The sequence below is a fragment of the Phalacrocorax aristotelis genome, chromosome W (genome assembly GCF_949628215.1).
Source record: "Phalacrocorax aristotelis chromosome W, bGulAri2.1, whole genome shotgun sequence".
NCBI classification, from domain to species: domain Eukaryota; kingdom Metazoa; phylum Chordata; class Aves; order Suliformes; family Phalacrocoracidae; genus Phalacrocorax; species Phalacrocorax aristotelis.
Window position 1 is genome coordinate 25,490,158 of NC_134310.1, and position 20,239 is coordinate 25,510,396.

The 20,239-nt window shown below is 41.8% G+C and overlaps 1 protein-coding gene across 4 annotated transcripts in view; it reads right to left on the bottom strand.

Annotated features, from left to right (window-relative positions):
• Positions 1-20,239, bottom strand: part of LOC142049447 (uncharacterized) — a 57,339-nt gene that overhangs the window by 19,203 nt on the left and 17,897 nt on the right. For 3 of the 4 annotated variants that reach the window (XM_075077179.1, XM_075077181.1, XM_075077182.1), the window contains 7 exons: positions 19,970-20,085; positions 16,641-16,805; positions 15,432-15,610; positions 12,426-12,556; positions 10,805-10,919; positions 5,111-5,230; positions 1,622-2,146 (listed from right to left, as the gene is read on the bottom strand). In XM_075077179.1, coding sequence (XP_074933280.1) covers positions 1,622-2,146; positions 5,111-5,230; positions 10,805-10,919; positions 12,426-12,556; positions 15,432-15,610; positions 16,641-16,805; positions 19,970-20,085 — 1,351 coding nt within the window. The remainder of the gene's footprint in view (positions 1-1,621; positions 2,147-5,110; positions 5,231-10,804; positions 10,920-12,425; positions 12,557-15,431; positions 15,611-16,640; positions 16,806-19,969; positions 20,086-20,239) is intronic. The other variant, XM_075077180.1, reaches the window with a different exon arrangement.

Genomic DNA, 20,239 nt, shown 5'->3' on the forward strand with positions numbered 1-20,239 from the left:
CAGGCTGCCCAGAGTGGTGGTGGAGTGACCATCCCTGGAAGTATTTAAAAGACTTGTAGACATGGCACTTTCAGGGCATGGTTTAGGAGACATGGTGTTGTTGGTTTGACGGTTGGACTTGATGATCCTAGAGGTCTTTTCCAACCTTAATGATTCCATGATTCTAAGTTGAGTCTGTTTTGCCCATGACAGTAATTGCTGAGTGATCTCCCTGTCCTTGTCTTGACCCCCGAGCCTTTCATTATATTTTCTCTCTCCCTCTCCAGCTGAGAAGGGGGAGTGATAGAGTGGCTTCGTGGGCCCTGGCATCCAGCCAGCATCAACCCACCACAATTACTTATCTAATTTAACACTCCTGAGGCATACAGGCAGCATATGTTATGTTTTCAAAGTTGACAGAACTATCTCTACTCTGTGCAGATATTCAACCCATGAAATAATGTTAACAATGCATTAAAATAGGAGCCTGCATATGCTTAAAGAAGCCACAGTATTTTGCCCATAAACCTCTAAAACAACATGGACATTTCATATAACCCAAACAGAATGTTTAAAAACCATTACAGGCTTTTCTGCATTATATGAACTATGAACTCCTGAATTTTTAGGGCTATGGAGTTTTGCTTTTGTCCAGGGAAGTGATTATAATATGTAGAACTTTTCCCAATTCATCAAGCATTTCATTCTCTGAAGGCAACAGATAAAATTTGGGATCTAAATTTGACATGTGATATTACTGAACTCTGTAATTGCTGCAGTATTCAGAAAATAGTTTTTCCACCAAAGTTTCTGAACTTAAGTTTGCTGCAATGCTTTTAGAATATGCCTGAATTAGTCCACTTACAGAGCTTATAATCAATCTCACAGCCTCCTTTTCCTGTACTGAATTTATCCAGACTTTCACCCAGTTTACCCTCCCTCAGAGGCAAAAACAACAGCTAGATTAACCTTGACTGCTTTCCTGTTTACTATCAGCATGGTTAAGGAATGTTATTTTTTACTTGTTTCTGGGCCATCTAACCAGCTAAACAAAGTATCCTTATCTTCCAAATGAGATACATTCACTTTCTGAATAGCTAGCCAGCCAAGTGACATGCTTGCTTCATGCTGTTCAGCCATCCAGCCAAGAAAATTCATTATTCACCATCTTTAAGGTAGCCAAGTGGCAAATACTACCACCCAACTGTTTGTAAGCCCAACAAATTGCTCTATAGACCAACACTGTACAGTATGTAAGTAACCAAGAAAGTATGTAACAGTGACTCAAACTTTCATCAGGACAAAGATGATGTTTCATGTCCCTCTATTGTAACTTTTGGATGATTCCAACACAGAGAAATGGCGTAAGAACCATCTACTTACTGTTCTCAAGGACTATACTATACAGTTATGTGAAAGGCAAGCACCAGCTGCCCAACAAGAAATTATTTTCTATCAAGCATCATACAGAGCTCTTTGTAATAAATTTTACTTTATAGGGAAATCTACAAAACAGAAAGAATACAAATTGAATTAATAAGTGACATGGTGATATTGATATATAAAAATTATGATGTGCATTTTTCATGGTGTGTCACTGTTCTGACAAAACCGAAGAAACATGAAAAAATTCTAAACAAACCTGCTGGAGCTACGAGATCTTCTTGAAGAGCTATAGCTTCTTGGGGGTGTTCTGAATCTCTTCTCTTTCTTCTTTTTATCATCTCTCTCTCTTTCTCTTTCTCGCTCCTTCTTCTCCTTATCCTCATCTTTTTCATTTTCTTTGTCTCTGTTCTTCTCTTTGTCCCCTACTTTGTCCTTATCTCCCTCCTTGTCCTTCATCTTCTCTCTGTCCTTCTCCGCCTCTTTCTCAACATCATCTTTTTCCTTGTTCTGGTTTACCTCTTCCCTGTCTTTTTCCTTCTCCTTATCTTTGTCCTTTTCCCTGTCCTCATCTTTGTCCTTATCCTTGTCTCTGACTCTCTCTCGATCTTTGTTTCGCTCTTTCTCTCTCTCCTGGTCCTTCTCCTTGTCTTTATCCCTGTTTCTCTCTTTATCACGCTCTCTTTCCCCTTCTTTGTCTCTGTCCCGGTCTCTCTCCTTCTCTTTGTCTCGGTCTCTCTCTTTCTCCCTCTCTTTGGCCTTTTCTTTGTCTCTTTTCTTCTCCCTGTGAAAAGCCAAACACAAATCCATCAATTCATCTTTGAACTTTCCAATAAAAATTACAGATAACTCTTTAGCATACATTAATTGTCCAAGAGGAAATATGTGTTTCTGTTGAAAAATAGTAATTATTCAAGATTTTAATTATCCACCCCTCCACCCCTGTTTACCATTGTCGTGGTTCAGCCCCAGTCGGCAACTAAACAGCATGCAGCCGCTCAGTCACTCCCCCCACCCCTGTGGGATGGGGGAGAGAATTGGAAGAGCAAAAGCAAAAAAAAATTTGTGGGTTGAGATAAGAACAGTTTAATAATTAAAATAAGATAATAATTATAATAATTATTATTATAGTAATAACAATAATGATAATATAATAAAGAGGAAAAGGGAAAAAGGGAAAAAAACAAAAACACAAACGATACAACTGCTCACTACCTGCTGACCAATGCTGCCGGTCCCCAAGCCACGATTGCTGCCTCCCTCCCCTGGCCAGCTCCTCCCAGTAAACATACTGGGCATGACGTTACATGATATGGAATCTCCCTTTGGCCAGTTTGGATCCGCTCTCTTAGCTGTGCCCCCTCCCCTCCCGGCTTCTTCTGCACCTGGCAGAGCATGGGAAGCTAGAAAAGGCCTTGACTAGTATAAGCACTACCCAGCAACAACTAAAACATGTGTGTTATCAACATTGTTTTCATAATAAGTCCAAAGCACAGCACTATGCCAGCTACAGTGAAGAAAATTAACTCTATCCCAGCTAAAACCATGACACCCGTGGATGGAGAGGCTATATTGCTAGGAAAAATTTTGAAACCAAATAGGCGAAGGGGGGGCCAAAATCAAATCAAACTGTGATCTTCAAAGTTATGTTGTTACACTTTGAAAAAATATGCCTTTTCACCTCACAGCTATGTTACTATACATACATAAATTTTCTACATTTTGTCAGGAGTGAGACAAACTCTACAATTTGTAAATCCATTCTTTACTAAAAGTGTGTCCACGTAAAATTGACTGCAGATTAACCACCCCCACATGAATAATGACAGCTGACTGGACAGAAGTCTATTCTACAGTGTTCTTTCACATAAATATCCTGGAACTGCTTGGAAGTCCAACATCAATTAATACACAGAAACAAATAAACAGGGATAAAATTTCACCAAATTCCCTCAAAAGACAAATGTAAGGTCAAAACTCAACCAAGACAATTCAATCATCTGTAATATCATTAGGAATTTGAAAATTATTGAAAAAATTGTAAGACATTAAAAACAAGCAAGGTAGCAGAACAAGTCAGCTTCTTTGGGATAGGCAGAATGATACATGTTCATAAAAACAGTGAGGAAAATTCCAATAGACGTTCTAGTAGTCAAGCCAAATAAAAATGTATTAGATCACATCTTTGGCTGGAAGATTATGTTTTGGTAAAGGATTATTTGAAAGCACGAGACTCCGAACCATCTTTCCTTTCTAGCAAAGAGACACACAACTCCTAGACCTGCCTCCAGGACATGTGAAAATGAGCAAATGTGCAGAGAGAGAAAGAGGAGAAAGCACAAGAGAAGAAGTTGATCAGCAGACCTTTTCATATCCAAGAGAACCAGACTGACAGATGTTGCTGTTTCTATTGGTATTGGTACCTATTCTAGGATTTTTAAAGATTCTCAAAGAGACTCCTTCAGACATGAAAGGCCCTGCACACAGCCCCCACCTTTCTTCATTGGAACAAGTGTTTGACTACTAATAAATAGTAGGCTTGTTTCATGGTCTGTGACCTGAAGACTTTGGTTCCCATCGGGTTTTGGCAAATACCTCTTTAGATGTCTCACAGAAGGAATGTAAGATCATAAAGATGAAACAGCACACAATCCCTGCAATAGCAAGGGGTCTCACAATGACCCAAGAAGTACCTTCCAGTTATTTATCACAGAGATTTCATTAGACTTGCCCCTTCCGGTGAGCAGATATCTCAAAAAGCTACAGAAAACAGCAACAGATAATCAAAAGGATCCATCAACGAAGCCCAGCTACGTAGCCTACTCCTAACTGTTCCCACCGAGGTCCACGGATCTGCAGTCCTCTTTCCCATAAAACTTCTCCCCTCAGAAAACAAGAGACAACTGCACAACCTAAGTATGAAGCTCCCTTTAAATGAGTCAGGGGAATTACAGACATGAAGAAGGAAGAAAAGTACCAAGGCTTCTATTCATGAAGCTACTCTCATAGGCGTTTTTGTTTTGTGAATATTCACTATTTCATCCCTCAGAAAACTACATTATCACTCAAGGAGATGAAGGAATTAACTTGTTGGAATTTCACAGTTCAATAATTAGATAATCAGACTTAATAGACTAGGCAAAATATAGATGTATTAGATCCTGAAATGTAAATATGCCACATAACAGACGTATGCATTTCTGCCTACAGCAGTGTATGGCCAATATGAAATAGCCAAAGGCAAAAATAAAAGCTCATGCTCAAAAACTTTACACATATTCTCAGAATGTGGGATCAAGTTCAGCCTGAACCCAACCTTCTCAACAGATACAGACTGAAGAAGCATTATCCACTTTTTTGTGCATTGCACAGGCTACATGGAACATACCTAATCAGTTGGTTAAAGTCTAACAATTAAAGTTACCTATTTTCAATCAGTTTGCATATTGGTATAAATGTAGACCAGATTTTGGTATCAAAGTTTAGGTACCTCAGTACTGTGGTTTAACCCCCGTAGGCACCATGTGAGTTACTATGAAGAAAATTAACTATATCCCAGCCAACACCAGTACACTCAGCATAAAAATTTACTTTCTATTATTCTGTCCCACAAACAAACCCCAGGGACAGGCTAAAGCATTTAGAGATTCCATCCTTTGCCATCACCTAAAATGTTTATTAGACTTTTCAAAAAACTTTGTACTGTGTGCTAAGAACAACAGTATTATTTCTTAGGAATGGAACTCACCGAGAATGAGAGCGACTTCTTGATTTCCGCCTTTCCCTAGATCTAGACCGTTTTTTCAGGGGACTTCTGGACTTGCATCTGTCCTTGTGTCTTGAAAGCGATCTGTTGCCAGATCTACTTCTATATGAACAACGCCAGAAGAAAAAAACTTTATTATTGAAATTTCATAAAACTTATGTTAACCAAGAAGGGAAGAAACCCACATAAATCTTGCCTCACTACTGTGATGGGTTGACCCTGATTGGGTGCCAGGTGCCCAGCAAAGCCACTCTATCACTCCCCCTCCTCAGCTGAACAGGGGAGAGAAAATATAATGAAAAGCTCATGGGTCAAGATAAGGACAGGGAGAGATCATTCAACAATTACTATCACAGGCAAAATGGACTCAACTTGAGATTAGTTTATTACAAATCAAATCAGAGTAGGGTAATAAGAAAATAAAACCAAATCTTAAAACACATTCCCCCTACCCCTCCCTTCTTCCTGGGCTCAACTTCACTCCTGATTTCTCTACCTCCTCCCCCCAAGTGGCACAGGGGTACGGGGAATGGGGGTTGTGGTCAGTTCATCACACGTCATCTCTGCTGCTCCTTCCCACTCACGCTCTTCCCCTGCTCCAGCATGGGGTCCCTCCCAAAGGAGACAGGCTTCCACGAACTTCTCCAAAGTGGGTCCTTTCCACAGGGTGCAGTCCTTCAGGAACAGACTGCTGTGGCATGGGTCCCCCATGAGGTCACAAGTCCTGCCAGCAAACCTGCTCCAGTGCAGGCTACTCTCTCCATGGGTCCACAGGTCCTGCCAGGAGCCTGCTCCACTGCGGGGTTTCCACAGGGTCACAGCCTCCTTTCGGCACATCCACCTGCTCCAGCGTGGGGTCCTCCATGGGCTGCAGGTGGATATCTGCTTCACCGTGGACCTTCATGGGCTGCAGGGGGACAGTCTGCCTCAACGTGGCCTTCACCACAGGCTGCAGGGGAATCTCTGCTCTGGTTGGTGCCTGGAGCACCTCCTCCCACTCCTTCTTCACTGACCTTGGTGTCTGCAGAGTTGTTTCTCTCACGTGTTTTCCCTCCTCTCTCCAGCTGCAATGGCGCAGTTTGGGGTTCCCTCCCCCTTCTTAAATATGTTATCCCAGAGGTGCTACCACCATCACTGATCGGCTCGGCCTTGGCCAGCAGCGGGTCCATCCGTCTTGGAGCCGGCTGGTATTGGCTCTATCAGACATGGAGGAAGCTTCTAGTAGCTCCTCACTGAAGCCACCCCTGCAGCCCCCCTGCTACCCAAACCTTACCATGCAAACCCAATACATTCCACCCCTCACCTCTGTGAATCACATACTTAAGAATTATCATTAAAATGCACACTCATCACAGTCTTCCCAAACTTCACTCACATCAACAAAAAAATAATTCCCCACATGAAAATCAAAATAACATCATCACAGCACCGAACCAAAGTGGACAATTTACACACAATCCACCCCTCGTCCCTTCACCACAATTATAACAGAAATTCCCCACGACCATTCCACTTTTCACACTCTAGCTTTGTTCAGCCCATGTTTTGCCTGTTGCTTCTCCCAATTACTATCCTATCTTGAATTCCTCATGCTCCACATCAGGCACCAAAAAGGACTGCGGTGGTTTGACCCTGGTTGCACACGAGGTGCCCACCAAAGCCATTCTATCACTTCCCCTCCTCAGGAGGACAGGGGGAGAGAAAATATAATGAAAGGCTCGTGGGTTGAGATAAGGACAGGGAGATCACTCAGCAATTACTGTCACGGGCAAAACAGAACAGAGTCGACTTGGGGAAATTAGTTTAATTAATTACCAATCAAATCAGAGTTAGGTAATGAGAAAATAAAAACTAAATCTTAAAACACCTTCCCCCCACCCCTCCATTCCTCCAGGGCTCAACTTCACTCCCGATTTTCTCTAACTCCTCCCCCTCAGCAGCGCAGGGGTACAGGGAATGGGGTTTGTGGTCAGTTCATCACACGTTGTCACTGCCGCTCCTTCCTTCTCAGGGGGAGGACTCCTCACACTCTTCCCCTGCTCCAGCGTGGGGTCCCACCCATGGGAGACAGTCCTCCACAAACCTGCTCCAGTGTGGGTCCTTCTCATGGGCTGCAGTTCATGAACTGCTCCAGCATGGGTCCCTTCCACGGGGTGCAGTCCTTCACGAACAGACTGCTCCAGTCTGGGTACCCCACAGGGTCACAAGTCCTGCCAGCAAACCTGCTCCAGCATGGGCTCCTCTCTCCACAGGGCCACAGGTCCCGCCAGGAGCCTGCTCCACTGCGGGGTCTCCACAGGGTCACAGCCTCCTTCAGGCATTCACATGCTCCTTTGTGGGGTCCTCCACAGGCTGCAGGTGGATATCTGCTCCACTGTGGACCTCCATGGGCTGCAGGGGAACAGCCTGCCTCACCATGGTCTTCACCACGGGCTGCAGGGGAATCTCTGCTCTGGTGCCTGGAACACCTCCTCCCACTCCTTCTTCACTGACCTTGGTGTCTGCAGAGTTGTCTCTCTTACATGTTCTCACTCCTCTCTTCCAGCTGATGTTGTGCAGTGTTTTTTGCTCCCCCTTCTTAAATATGTTATCCCAGAGGCACTACCACCATTGCTGACTGGCTCAGCCTTGGCCAGCAGTGGCTGTGTCTTAGAGCTGGCTGGCACTGGCTCTATTGGACATGGGGGAAGCTTCTGGCATCTTCTCACAGAAGCCACCCCTGTAACCCCCCACTACCAAATCCTTGCCACGCAAACCCAATACATCTACATAAAATTATATAGGGAGTTTCACCTCAGTAATATACTGCCTACCAATATTTTTGTAAATATGGATGCTTTAAGCTTCACCAGGTGCACATGCTCTCCTTTGAAACAATGCACTATTTAAGTAACACTAATATTTCATAACTTCCACAAATATCCCAGAAAATATAAATTCGTATCTTATTAGGATAGCTGCTCTTAGTAAATCAAGTGCATAAAATATAATCAGTTACATTTTTCTTCTTTTCCAGGCCCAGTCACTTATTGCAGTCTTGGTCAATGAAGAAAGATGGCTTTAACTGACCTCTTTGATCTCCAGCCTTACAATTTAATTGAATTTTTTAAAAAAAAAAAAAAAAAGAACCCCACTATCTGTGTTTCAGCATTTAGTCAAGTTACCTTTTCCAAGTTACCTTTTCAGTTGAAAGGATATGTTAGCATGGATTTCAATTATAAGAGTTCTCAAGAAAAGGAGTGAGCATTTACCATACAATAAATAAGGAATGCAAATAATGTGCAGATACTCTAATACAAATCCAATTAAAGTCTTCTGATAAACATATATAGTATAGTTTTAGATTTGACTAAAAAACCAAGACTTTTAAAAATTATTATACTCTTTTTTTCCCCAAATATTCCCTATATTTGGAAGGTCATATTCCCTAGGAAAACAAAAATAAAAAGCTGAATTTGAATATTAAGTTTCAAAAGAACATATCATTCAATACTTTGCCTGAGAGGTTACGGTACGATGAAGTTAAATTTACCAATGACAGAAATTCATGTATATTAATAAATCCTGAAGAACAGGGGGATACAAAAAATACCAGCTCCACCTGTCTTCTGCAACTCAAGATACACAGAGTAAGATGTACCAAGAGGAGAGGAGAGGCAATAATTTTTATCTACAGCTTTGCTCCACATATCAGTGCAGAAATATAAACTAATTACAGGGAAAATTAATTAAAATTTAATCCAAATAAGTGGTAAGGACAGTTTATTCTTAGGGATGGAGTTGCCTCAACAGATCAGACTGGCCTTTTTTCAGCATGTTTTCAAAACTGACAGTAACAGTGGCAAAATCATTAAAATATATATATATATAACTATCAACAACTGTTTAAAGAACAGGTTTTCTGCAACTAAAAAAAAATCAAATTTATCTTCTAAAAATCAATTTGGTTTGTGTCAGTACAAAATAGCACTGAGATTACTGCACTGTTACACAAAACAAAGACTGTTTTTCAGTTATGTCCTGAGTTAGAGAAACAAAAGAGAAGCAAGCAATAAGGAACTGAACAAATTATTCTTCTTGCATTAAAAAGGTATCCAATGTTTTGATGTCATTAGAAGACATGTACAGTGTAACACTATTACAAAACTGAAGCCTGCACATAGATCATATTTGTTTGGTAGTATAACTTATGTGGTGTGTCCCTCTGGCCAGCTTTTCTGCATGTAAAAGAACTCTAGTTGCCCTGTTAAAAGACAATGGATGAAAGAATGCAACCAGTGCTGCTGCTGCAACACTGACAACACTTGCCTTTTTAAAGTGTAAGCTATCAAATACATTTTGAGGTTTTTGGTTTGTTTGGGGATTTTTTGTTTTTTGTTTTGTTGGTGCTTGGTTTTTGTTTTTTGGGGTTGAGTTTTGTTGTTTTTTTTTTTGATACTTAATATATCTAAATGATCAGAAGACATTCCTGACATGGAACCATTTCAGGAAGCATTTGTAGGTCTCACATAGCAAGACTGTGTCATTCTTGGAAAAAAATCTTATTGGGTAAACTTTAAGTGTGATCTAGTAATTTTATTTCCTCCTATATTTTGAAGCCTGTTTCAGAAATGAACAAATTCGCAAAGCAAACAAACTCTGAAGAATGAAAAACTGCCCCAAAAGCCTTTTTCTTCTGGCTTTTAAAAAATATAGCTTTACATTTACAGTACGGTAAATAAAAATACTGTATTTGTTACCTAGATGTTTAGAAGTTCAGGACAGCAGGAACATTCTACTAGCAAAACCAGCCAGCCTATCTGTTCAGAGCGTTAACAGGAAACTAAATGTTCCATCCACAAAACACAGATAACTATTTCTTTTTAAAATACAGAGGTCACAAAATGAAATTATGCTAGATGGCACAAAATGTGCCATGAAACCACAGAAGTGTGTTTTACCTGAAAGTAATCCTGAAAACATTTAGCATTTAGAGGGAAAGAGTATCTGTTCAGAGACAAAGTTCCTAGTTACTCCGATCTGGTCAGTGTAAGTTACTAATCTTCTCTACAGGGATACTTGTCTCATAACTTAGTAAGAAATGTCAGCAACTAAGCACCACACAGCCACTCACTCACACCCCCCACCCCAGTGGGATGAGGGACAGAATCAGAAGGGCCAAAGTAATAAAATTCGTGGGTTGAGATAAGAACAGTTTAATAATTAAAATAAAACAGTAATAACAATACTAACAATAATCATATGGGGGGGACAGACACGACCAAACAAGTGATGCAACTGCTCACCACCCGCCGACTGACACCGCTGGTCCCCAAGCCACGATCGCTCCTCCCCTGGCCAACTCCCCCCAGTTAATATACTGGGCATGATGTCATATGATATGGGATATCCCTTTGGCCAGTTTGGATCAGCTGTCTTGGCTGTGCTCCCTCCCCTCCCGGCTTCTTGTGCACCCGGCAGAGCATGAGGTTGGAAAAGTCCTTGACTAGTATAAGCACTACTTAGCAACAACCAAAACATCTGTGTGTTATCAACATTGTTTTCATACTAAGTCCAAAGCACAGCACTATGCCAGCTACACTGAAGAAAATTAATTCTATCCCAGCCAAAACCATGACAAAACCCCACACCAAAAAGCCCCCAGTATGATCTCTTAGTCCAAAATAAAATACATACCTGTGTTTTGAGTGTGATCTTTTCCTTCTAGATCGGGACTTTGAGCTAGACCTGGATTCTGAACGAGAATGGGAACGAGATCGACCACCTTTTCTTTCACTGTTCTTTCCAGACTCTGAGAGGGAAAAACCACTTTGCAGTGTAAGCTCAGAACACTTAAAGAGCCCAGTTAACAATCTGGCACAAGTGGAATGTACCACACATATAGTGCAAGGGGCCTATGCTTTGCACATCTTCCTTCCTTATAAATATCCTTCAGAAACATCCAAGAAAGTCATTGCATATACTTGTTGAGTGCAACCATCCTGCAGCATTACACATAAACCAGGTAATCATAAACAGCTGGCTCTGTTAGGAACAGGATTTATGTTGCTGCCGCAATGCACGAGATTACAACATGTTCTCCTCCGGTATATTATGTAATAGAACTGTGGGGGGTTTTTTAATAACCTCAGAAGAACAGAGTAAATTTAGAGGGCATAAATTTGAAAACAAGCATAAAATATAAATAATAATAATAATAATTAGTACTTTGTATACTTTTAGATATTCCAACCTGTACAAATATGGAAATTCTGTTCCTCAAACGCTGTTTTGGGGGAGGAAGTGATGGAGAGAAGGGGGTGAAAAGTTTCATCCAAAGGCCAGGAAGTCAACAGACAGTTCACCAGTGACCTCAGCAGACTTTGGTTCAGACTCTAAAATATTATTATTCTGCTGCTTAATACTGAGGAAATGTTAGAAATATTTTTCTCCCAACCCTAAAAAACAATAGAAAATACCCCCACGCACACCCCCACACAAAAAAACCAAACCCATACCTCAAGACCCTCCACTATCTAACCTACATAAGTCAATGTCTGGGTTTCTTACTAAGAATGACAAAATCTTGCTGATGATAAGAAAAAGGAGGATTTCAACTGCAGGTTTAACGAGTTAAGAATTTTTTATGCTGTGTTTTTGCGATCAGTTTAAGTCAGCATAAATCAGCACTGAAATGTCTGTCTAACCACTCAGCCCACCAACACCTTCCTCCTTGGCGTGGCATTTCAGTGTTAACAGGGATCAGGGAACCAATCTGGATGAAAAAAAGGTCCATTACAATATGTTAAGTTTTATCCCAGATTCATTTTCTGATGCCATTTGCTACGATGATGCACATAGTCTTGAGCCAGCACAAAAAAGAGCATAGCACAGTGACAAAACTAACCTGCTGAAGGAACGCATAATGCTGCTTTCAGCAGCATGCTAGCTCCCTCTCATAATGAAACTATGGCATTAATGGGTGCTAGAGAACAAAACAAAATATAAAGCATTTTTTTTAAGTTTGTAAGCACTTCGAACTTTGAAAGCACCAACATTAAGTATTAATTTAATATTGATTTCATATTTTTGAAAACATTCAATGAGCATGTATCTGAAAATAAGATATGATGAAATAAAGTCAGCTTCATTCCACTGCTTTATTGCATGAAGACAATTTTGATTGTTTTGTTTTCTTTTCCCCACACATGTTGTTCACCTTTGAGTACCCTTTTCCTGTGTCTGAAAGTGCTCTTTAAAGCATGTGCCAAGGTACACACAGAACATGTCTGTTAAGTAATGAAGATAATATACCTACCTGGCTCAATAGCAGCAGATATGAAAGACTGGGCTTCCCTTACTCTCTTCATCACTTCTTCCAGTTCCTTGGCAGCAGCTTGTGGTGTCATTTCAGGAGGCTTCACTATTGCATTATTGGAGTGATTTATTCTAAATTAAGGAAAAATTAAACTTTAACTCCCAAACACTTGAAAAGGGAAAATTAAAAACAAATAAGAAAAGAAAACATCTTAACTTCTATGTATGACTAAAAACTTCAAAGTTCAGCAAAACTAGTTTTTTCCTAACACTCATCTGTTCTAAGTATCTGAAATGTCTGCCTTTTATTGCTTTCAAATCTTACCACTTTTAAAAAAATGCAGCACAATATTTCTGTATTAAAATATTTTGTAATAGAAGTCTAGAAATCTGTTTATTTCAAATCAAATCTCTACATTAAGGCCTACTAATTACCTACCCATCATATATAAAGCTTAATTAGTACCAAGGACATTGCAGATTCTCTCACTGTTATAGCTTTCACTAACTCAAGATTAAATGTAGAAATATTTTACTCGATGCCATCCATATTGTTCTCTGGGTACCCAGCCCACTGAGCTGAAAGACAAGGAGCAGAATGAAGCCCCCATAATCCAGGGGGAAATTGTTAGTGACATGCTACACCACCTGGACACTCAGAAGTCTATGAGGCCAGATGGGATCCACCCAAGGGTACTGAGGGAGCTGGCAGAAGTGCTCACCAAGCCACTTTCCATCATTTACCAGCAGTCCTGGATAACTGGGGAGATCCCAGTTGACTGGAGGTTAGCAAACGTGATGCCCATCTACAAGAAGGGCCGGAAGAAAGATCCAGGGAACTACAGGCCAGTCAGCCTGACCTCAGTACCAGGGAAGGTTATGGAGCAGATCATCCTGAGTCCCATCTCACAGCACATACAGGATAGCCAAGTGATCGGGCCCAGTCAGCATGGTTTCATGAAAGGCAGGTCCTGCTTGACTAACCTGATCTCCTATGACCAGGTGACCCGCTTAGCAGATGAGTGAAAGGCTGCGGACATTGTCTACCTGGACTTCAGTAAAGCCTTAGACACCATTTCCCCACAGCATCCTCCTGGAAAAACTGGCTGCTCATGGCTTGGATGGGCATACTCTTCGCTGGGTAAAAAACTGTCTGGCTGGACAGGCCCAAGAAATGGTGGTGAATGGAGTTAAAACCAGTTGGCAGCCAGTCACGAGCAGTGTTCCCCAGGGCTCAGTATTGGGGCCAGTCTATTTAATATCTTCATCAATGATCTGGATGAGGGGATCGAGTGCACCCTCAGTAAGTTTGCAGATGACACCAAGCTGGGTGGAAGTGTCGTTCCGCTGGAGGGCAGGAAGGCCCTACAGAGGGACCTGGACAGGCTGGATCCATGGGCTGAGGCCAATTGTATGAGGGTTAACAAGGCCAAGTACCGGGTCCTGCACTTGGGTCACAACAACCCCATGCAACGCTACAGGCCTGGGGAAGAGTGGCTGGAGAGCTGCCTGGCAGAAAAGGACCTGGGGGTGCTGGTTGACAGCTGCCTGAACATGAGCCAGCAGTGTGCCCAGGTGGCCAAGAAACCCAACAGCATCCTGGCTTGTATCAGGAATAGTGTGGCCAGCAGGACCAGGGAAGTGGTTGTGCCCCTGTACTCAGCACTGCTGAGACTGCACCTCAAATACTGTGTTCAGTTTTGGGCCCCTCACTACAAGAAGGACATCGAGGTGCTGGAGTGTGTCCAAAGAAGGGCAGTGAAGCTGGTGAAGGGGTCTGGAGAACAAGTCTTATGAGGAGAGGTTGAGGGAACTGGGGTTGTTTAGTCTGGAGGAGGCTGAGGGGAGACCTTATCGCTCTCTACAACTACCTGAAAGGAGGTTGTAGTGAGGTGGGTGTTGGTCTCTTCTCCCAAGTAACAAGTCATGGGATGAGAGGAAATGGCCTCAAGCTGCGCCAGGGGAGGTTTAGACTGGATATTAGGAAATATTACTTCACTGAAAGGGTTATCAAGCATTGGAACAGGCTGCCCAGGGAAGTGGTTGAGTCACCATCCCTGGAGGTATTTCAAAGGTGTGTAGATGTGGTGCTTAAGGACATGGTTTGGTGGTGAACTGGCAGTGTTAGGTTTACAGCTGGACCCAATGATCTTAAAGGCCTTTTCCAACCTATATGATTCTGTGTATTCTGTGTGTAAACATAAGTCTGAGACAATTCTTTTTTAATGAAAATATTCTTCTTGGAGAAAGTTATGCCCAACCTTGAAATTAGAGTTTGTAAAAGTGTTCCAGTTTACTAACAATAGGTCCTTATATTTAAAAAAATATTCATCACAGCAGGTTCCTGCACATCAGAGTCACAGATGTATAAGGATACTAAGAAATCTCTCATTCAATATTGTCCTGGTTTCAGCTGGGATAGTTAAATTTCTTCGTAGTAGCTAGTATGGGGCTGTTTTGGATTTTTGCTGGAAACAGTGGTGATAATGTGGAGATGTTTTAGTTGTTGCTAAGTAGCAGTTACACTGGTCAAGGACTTTTTTCAGCTCCCTGTGCTCTGCCGGGTGCACAAGAAGCTGGGAGGGGACACAGCCAGGACAGCTTACCCAAACTGACCAATGGGATATTCCATACCATATGACATCATGCTCAGTATATAAAGCTGGGGGAAGAAGGAGGAAGGGGGGGACATTTGGAGTGATGGTGTTTGTCTTCCCAAGTAACCATTATGCATGATGGAGCCCTGCTTTCCTGGAGATGGCTGAACACCTGCCTGCCCGTGGGAAGTAGTGAATGAATTCCTTCTTTTGCTTTGCTTCTGCATGCAGCTTTTGCTTATTCTAATTATTAAACTGTCTTTATCTCAACACAAGAGTTTTCTCACTTTTAGTCTTCCGATTCTCTCCCCCATCCCACCAAGGGGGAGTGAGCAAGCGGCTGCATGGTGCTTGGTTGCTGACTGGGACTAAACCATGACAAATATTCATATAGATAATTAATTTCTTACTTCAGTGGCCTGTCTCCAAACATAACTCCATTAAAGGCAAGAGCTCGAGGTACAGAATTTTGGTCTGCAAATTCCACAAAAGCAAATCGTGTTGGTTGTGTCTCATCACCTGCCATTCGCACAAATTTGACTTCTCCAACTTGCTTAAAGAATTCAAGCAGCTGATCTGCTGTTGTAGTCTAGAAAAAGTCAAAGAGCTCAGCTGAAGTAAAATATATAATGAAAACCACTTATCCAACATATCAGGTAATCTAAGAGCTACAGATTTTGGAAAGACATCTCACCGTTATTACACAGGTGATATGAATTTGGTAACATTACACTTTAAGAGAGAGAGATATTTTTTCCTCCATTAATCTAAATAATATAAAACAATTTAAAATAGTGCAACCACAAGCCCTGAAGTCCTACAACTAGGTTAAAAAAAAGCACTTACACATGATTTTGCACTTTTCAGGCAACTCATTTGAAATAACTGATGAGGAATTTCCTTATACAACTATGTCTAAGCTACTCATTATGAACTGTGATCAATTTAAAAAAAAAAACAACAGTATTACAAGACTTCACTTTTATCTGGTTTTCTACTAGCTTCCAGCTTGTTTTATTTTATTGTGATCAACAGAACTTTTACACTCTAGTAGCTACTTTGGCAGTCAAAATAAAAAACCCCAAAATCAAATAGTTATATTGCCATCAGTCAATAGCAAATTGTTTTTCACGGAATTCAATCAATTGCTGAAAAAAACAAATTTCTGAAAGACCTAACTTTCCTGTCAGAGAAACTCAAAGGTATTTAAGCTAATTTTGCAACTTCCACTAGGACAAATCATTCCTTCTTACTGTACTTGAGCAACTGCACAGTGTTCAGGGGGACAGCTACCATAATGTCATGACTTTTGCAGCACTGTTCAGCTAACACAACCCAGATGGACATTTGATCAACACATACAATCATAAGTACGTTTCTTGAATTCAGCTACAGTGTGATTTCTCTGGTATCCTGCTAGAATGAATTCCAGTCTGGTCTGATCTGATTGGCAAAAGAGCATACTAATTTTGAAATATCACAAGTAACCAAAAAGTTTTTTGTTGTTTAAATTCCTATTGGCATCAACTAACAAAAACTCTTGACATGTAAGATTATAATTAATGAATTACAATTGTGCATCTTCCATTATTATTGCCAACAACAACAAAAAAAGCTACCTGTGAATTCAAGTTTCCAACATAGACTGTTCTTCTGATTTCATCAATTTTGGATGGGTCCACATTCCCCATAATTGGTGGCTGTGGTATTTCTCCCAGTGCTGCAATATTAGAGTCCAATGCTGCTGCTGGTATAGCCCCCAAAGTGCCAAGTGAAACACCAAGCTGGAAAACACAAAAATAAAATATGCTTTCAACCAAGCACTGGTGGGAGATACGGCACTTGTTAATACTTTGCTCCCTCTGTGCATTTCTATAAAAATAAATCTAATGAATATAGGCAAGACTTTAAACTGTAAGGTCCCAGCTAAGTACTGTATTAGGTTTACATGGCAAGGTTTCAGTAGCGGAGGAGGGGGCTACAGGGGTGGCTTCTGTGAGAAGCTGCTAGAAGCTGTCCCCATGTTGGACAGAGCCAGTTCCAGTCAGCTCCAAGATGGACCCCACCGCTGGCCAAGGCTGAGCCAGTCAGTGACAGTGGTAGCGCCTCTGGGATAACATATTTAAGAAGGGGAAAAAAAAACCTGCTACACAACAGCATCCGGAAGAGAGGAGTGAGAATATGTGAGAGAAACAACACTCTGCAGACACCAAGGTCAGTGAAGAAGGAGTAGCAGGAAGTGCTCCAGGTGCCAGAGTAGAGCTTCTCCTGCAGCCCCTGGTGAAGACCATGGTGAGGCAGGCTGTGCCCCTGCAGCCCATGAAGGTCCACAGTGGAGCAGATATCCACCTGCAGCCTGTGGAGGACCCCACAAAGGAGCAGGTGAACATGCCCGAACAAAGCTGTGACCCTGTGGAGAGCCCACACTGGAGCAGGTTTGCTGGCAGGACTTGTGACCCCATGAGCGAACCATGCTGGAGCAGTCTCTTCCTGAAGGACTGCACCCCGTGGAAAGGACCCACACTGGAACAGTTTGTGAAGAACTGCAGCCCATGGGAAGGACCCATGTTGGAAAAGTTCGTGGAGGCCTGTCTCCCATGGGATGGGCCCCATGCTAGAGCAAGGGAAGAATGTGAGGAAGAAGGAGCAGCAGAGACATGTGATGAACTGACCACAACCCCCATTCCCCATCGACCTTGCACCACTTGGGGGGTGGAGGAGGTAGAGAAAATCAGGAGTGAAGTTAAGCCCAGGAAGAAGGGAGGGGTAGGGGGAAAAGTGTTTTAAGATTTGGTTTTATTTCTCATTATCCTACTCCTTTGTTAATTGGCAATAAATTAAATTCATTTCCCCTAGTCAAGTCTGTTTTGCCTGTGACGGTAACTGCTGAGTGATCTCCCTGTCCTTAACTCGACCCACAAGATTTTCACCATATTTTTCTCTCCACTGTCCAGTGGGAGTGATAGAGCGACTTGGTGGGCACCTGGCACCCAGCCACGGTCAACCAACAAGTACTTTTTTTAAAGAATAAAAATCTACCCATAAATAATCTTCTATAGTTAACATTTTCTGTGTGCTATCAGTTACCACCTTATCAAAGAGGTCTGGCCAGGGACGCAGTACATCAATCAGAAAACTTACAGTCAATTGAATTGATTAAGATGTCTTCAAACACTGCTAATATTCTTATTTTTTGCCACAACAAGTAGTATAAGTGGATGAGGAATTGCTGAGGCCTTGCCCAGAAGGAAAGATGGGAATTTGCAGTGCCCAGGGCCAATTTGGTCCATAACAGACATCAGTCCATCAAAGGGACAGATAAGGTACATTTTGAACAAACATCACATAAGACAAGATTAATTACAGTTGAAATGCAAATGATATTAAGTCTAAGATCTTTCCCTACAAACACAGTCACTTCCTAGAGATTGAGGACAATATAACTCTCAATTTTAGGACTGGGGATTGAAATATCTCCTGGGGAATGCTATTTAAAAAAAAAAAACAACTGACTTAACAATCACTACTAAATTGGTCTGCAGAGTTCCTGGTTTTATTTTTTTCTCCACCAAAACAAGCAACTGCCTTTCCAGCAAACAAAGTTTCTAACAAGTCACCAGTAAATTTTCTTTATGTAACGAGAGAACTACTCGGTCTTTACTTGAAATGAGCCTTTTATTACTGAACAGACAGTTATACACCTTGACTTACTCTTTGATATTCTAAAATCCACAGATAATTTATTAAAGATGTATTAAAGATGTATAAAATTCACAAAGTGAATTTACCTTAGAAGGTTAGTTTAGAAACAAATGTATCTAAACACAGATATTACACCAGTTCTGTTTAATATCTTTCTAAATGATCTGGATGGGGGGATTGAGCGCACCCTCAGTAAGTTTGCAGACGATACCAAGTTGGGGTGGAGTGTTGATCTGCTTGAGGGAAGGAAGACCCTATAGAGGAATCTGGACAGGCTGGATCCATGGGCAGAGGCCAGTGGTATGAGATTCAACAAGGCCAAGAACTGGGTCCTGCACTTGGGTCACAACAACCCCATGCAACGCTACAGGCTTGGGGAAGACTGCCTGGAAAACTGCCCAGCAGAAAAGGACCTGGGGGTGTTGGTCGACAGCCAGCTGAACATGAGCCAGCAGTGTGCCCAGGTGGCCAAGAAACCCAACAGCATCCTGGCTTGTATCAGGAATAGTGTGGCCAGCAGGAGTAGGGAATCGGTTGTGCCCCTTTACTCAGCACTGGTGAGGCCACACCTCAAATACTGTGTTCATTTATTTATTGTTCTCTGTCCTATTTTTTGCTGGGATAGAGTTAATTTCCTTCACTGCAGCTGGCACAGTGCTGTGCTTTGGACTTAGTGTGAAAACAATGTTGAGATAACACACAGATGTTTTGGTTGTTGCTGGGTAGTGCTTGTACTAGAGTCAAGGACTTCTCTAGCTACCCATGCTCTGCTGGGTGCACAAGAAGCCGGGAGGGGAGGGGGCACAGCCAAGACAGCTGATCCAAACTGACCAAAGGGATATTCCATATCATATGATGTCATGCCCAGCATATTAAATGGTGGGAGTTGGCCAGGGGAATCAGTGACTGCAGCTCAGGGACCGGCAGCATCAGTGGGTAAGTGGTGAGCAGTTGCATCACTTGTTTGTTTTTCCCCTCCCGGGTTTCATTCTCTCTCTCGTTATTTTCCTTTTCATGATATAGTAATTGCTATCATCATCATCATCATCATAATCATTATCGTTACCATTATTACTATTACTGTTTTATTTTAATTATGAAACTGTTCTTATCTCAACCCATGAGTTTTCTTGCTTTTGCTCTTCCGATTCTCTCCCCCATCCCACGGGGGGATGTTTCTGAACAGAGAAAGGCTACTGAGTATAGAGGAAAACCATAAATCAAACAGGGACTGAATTTTACTTACTGTAGTCAAAGGGGTTGGTGTAGGTATAGGAAGCAACCCTGCACCAGGCATCAGGCTTGTCAGAGTAGGAGCAGGTGCCAATAGAGAAAGGGCTTTGGCTTCATCTGGGATTTTACCTGAGGAAGCAAATGAAAGCATTACACAGAGCTGGAACACTACACAGATGTTACTCTTTCTATGATTTTACAATTAACCCTTGCATTTAAAAAAGTAATAAATAAGAAGGAATCTATCTACCAGATCCTTACAAAGAAATAAATATAAACTTAA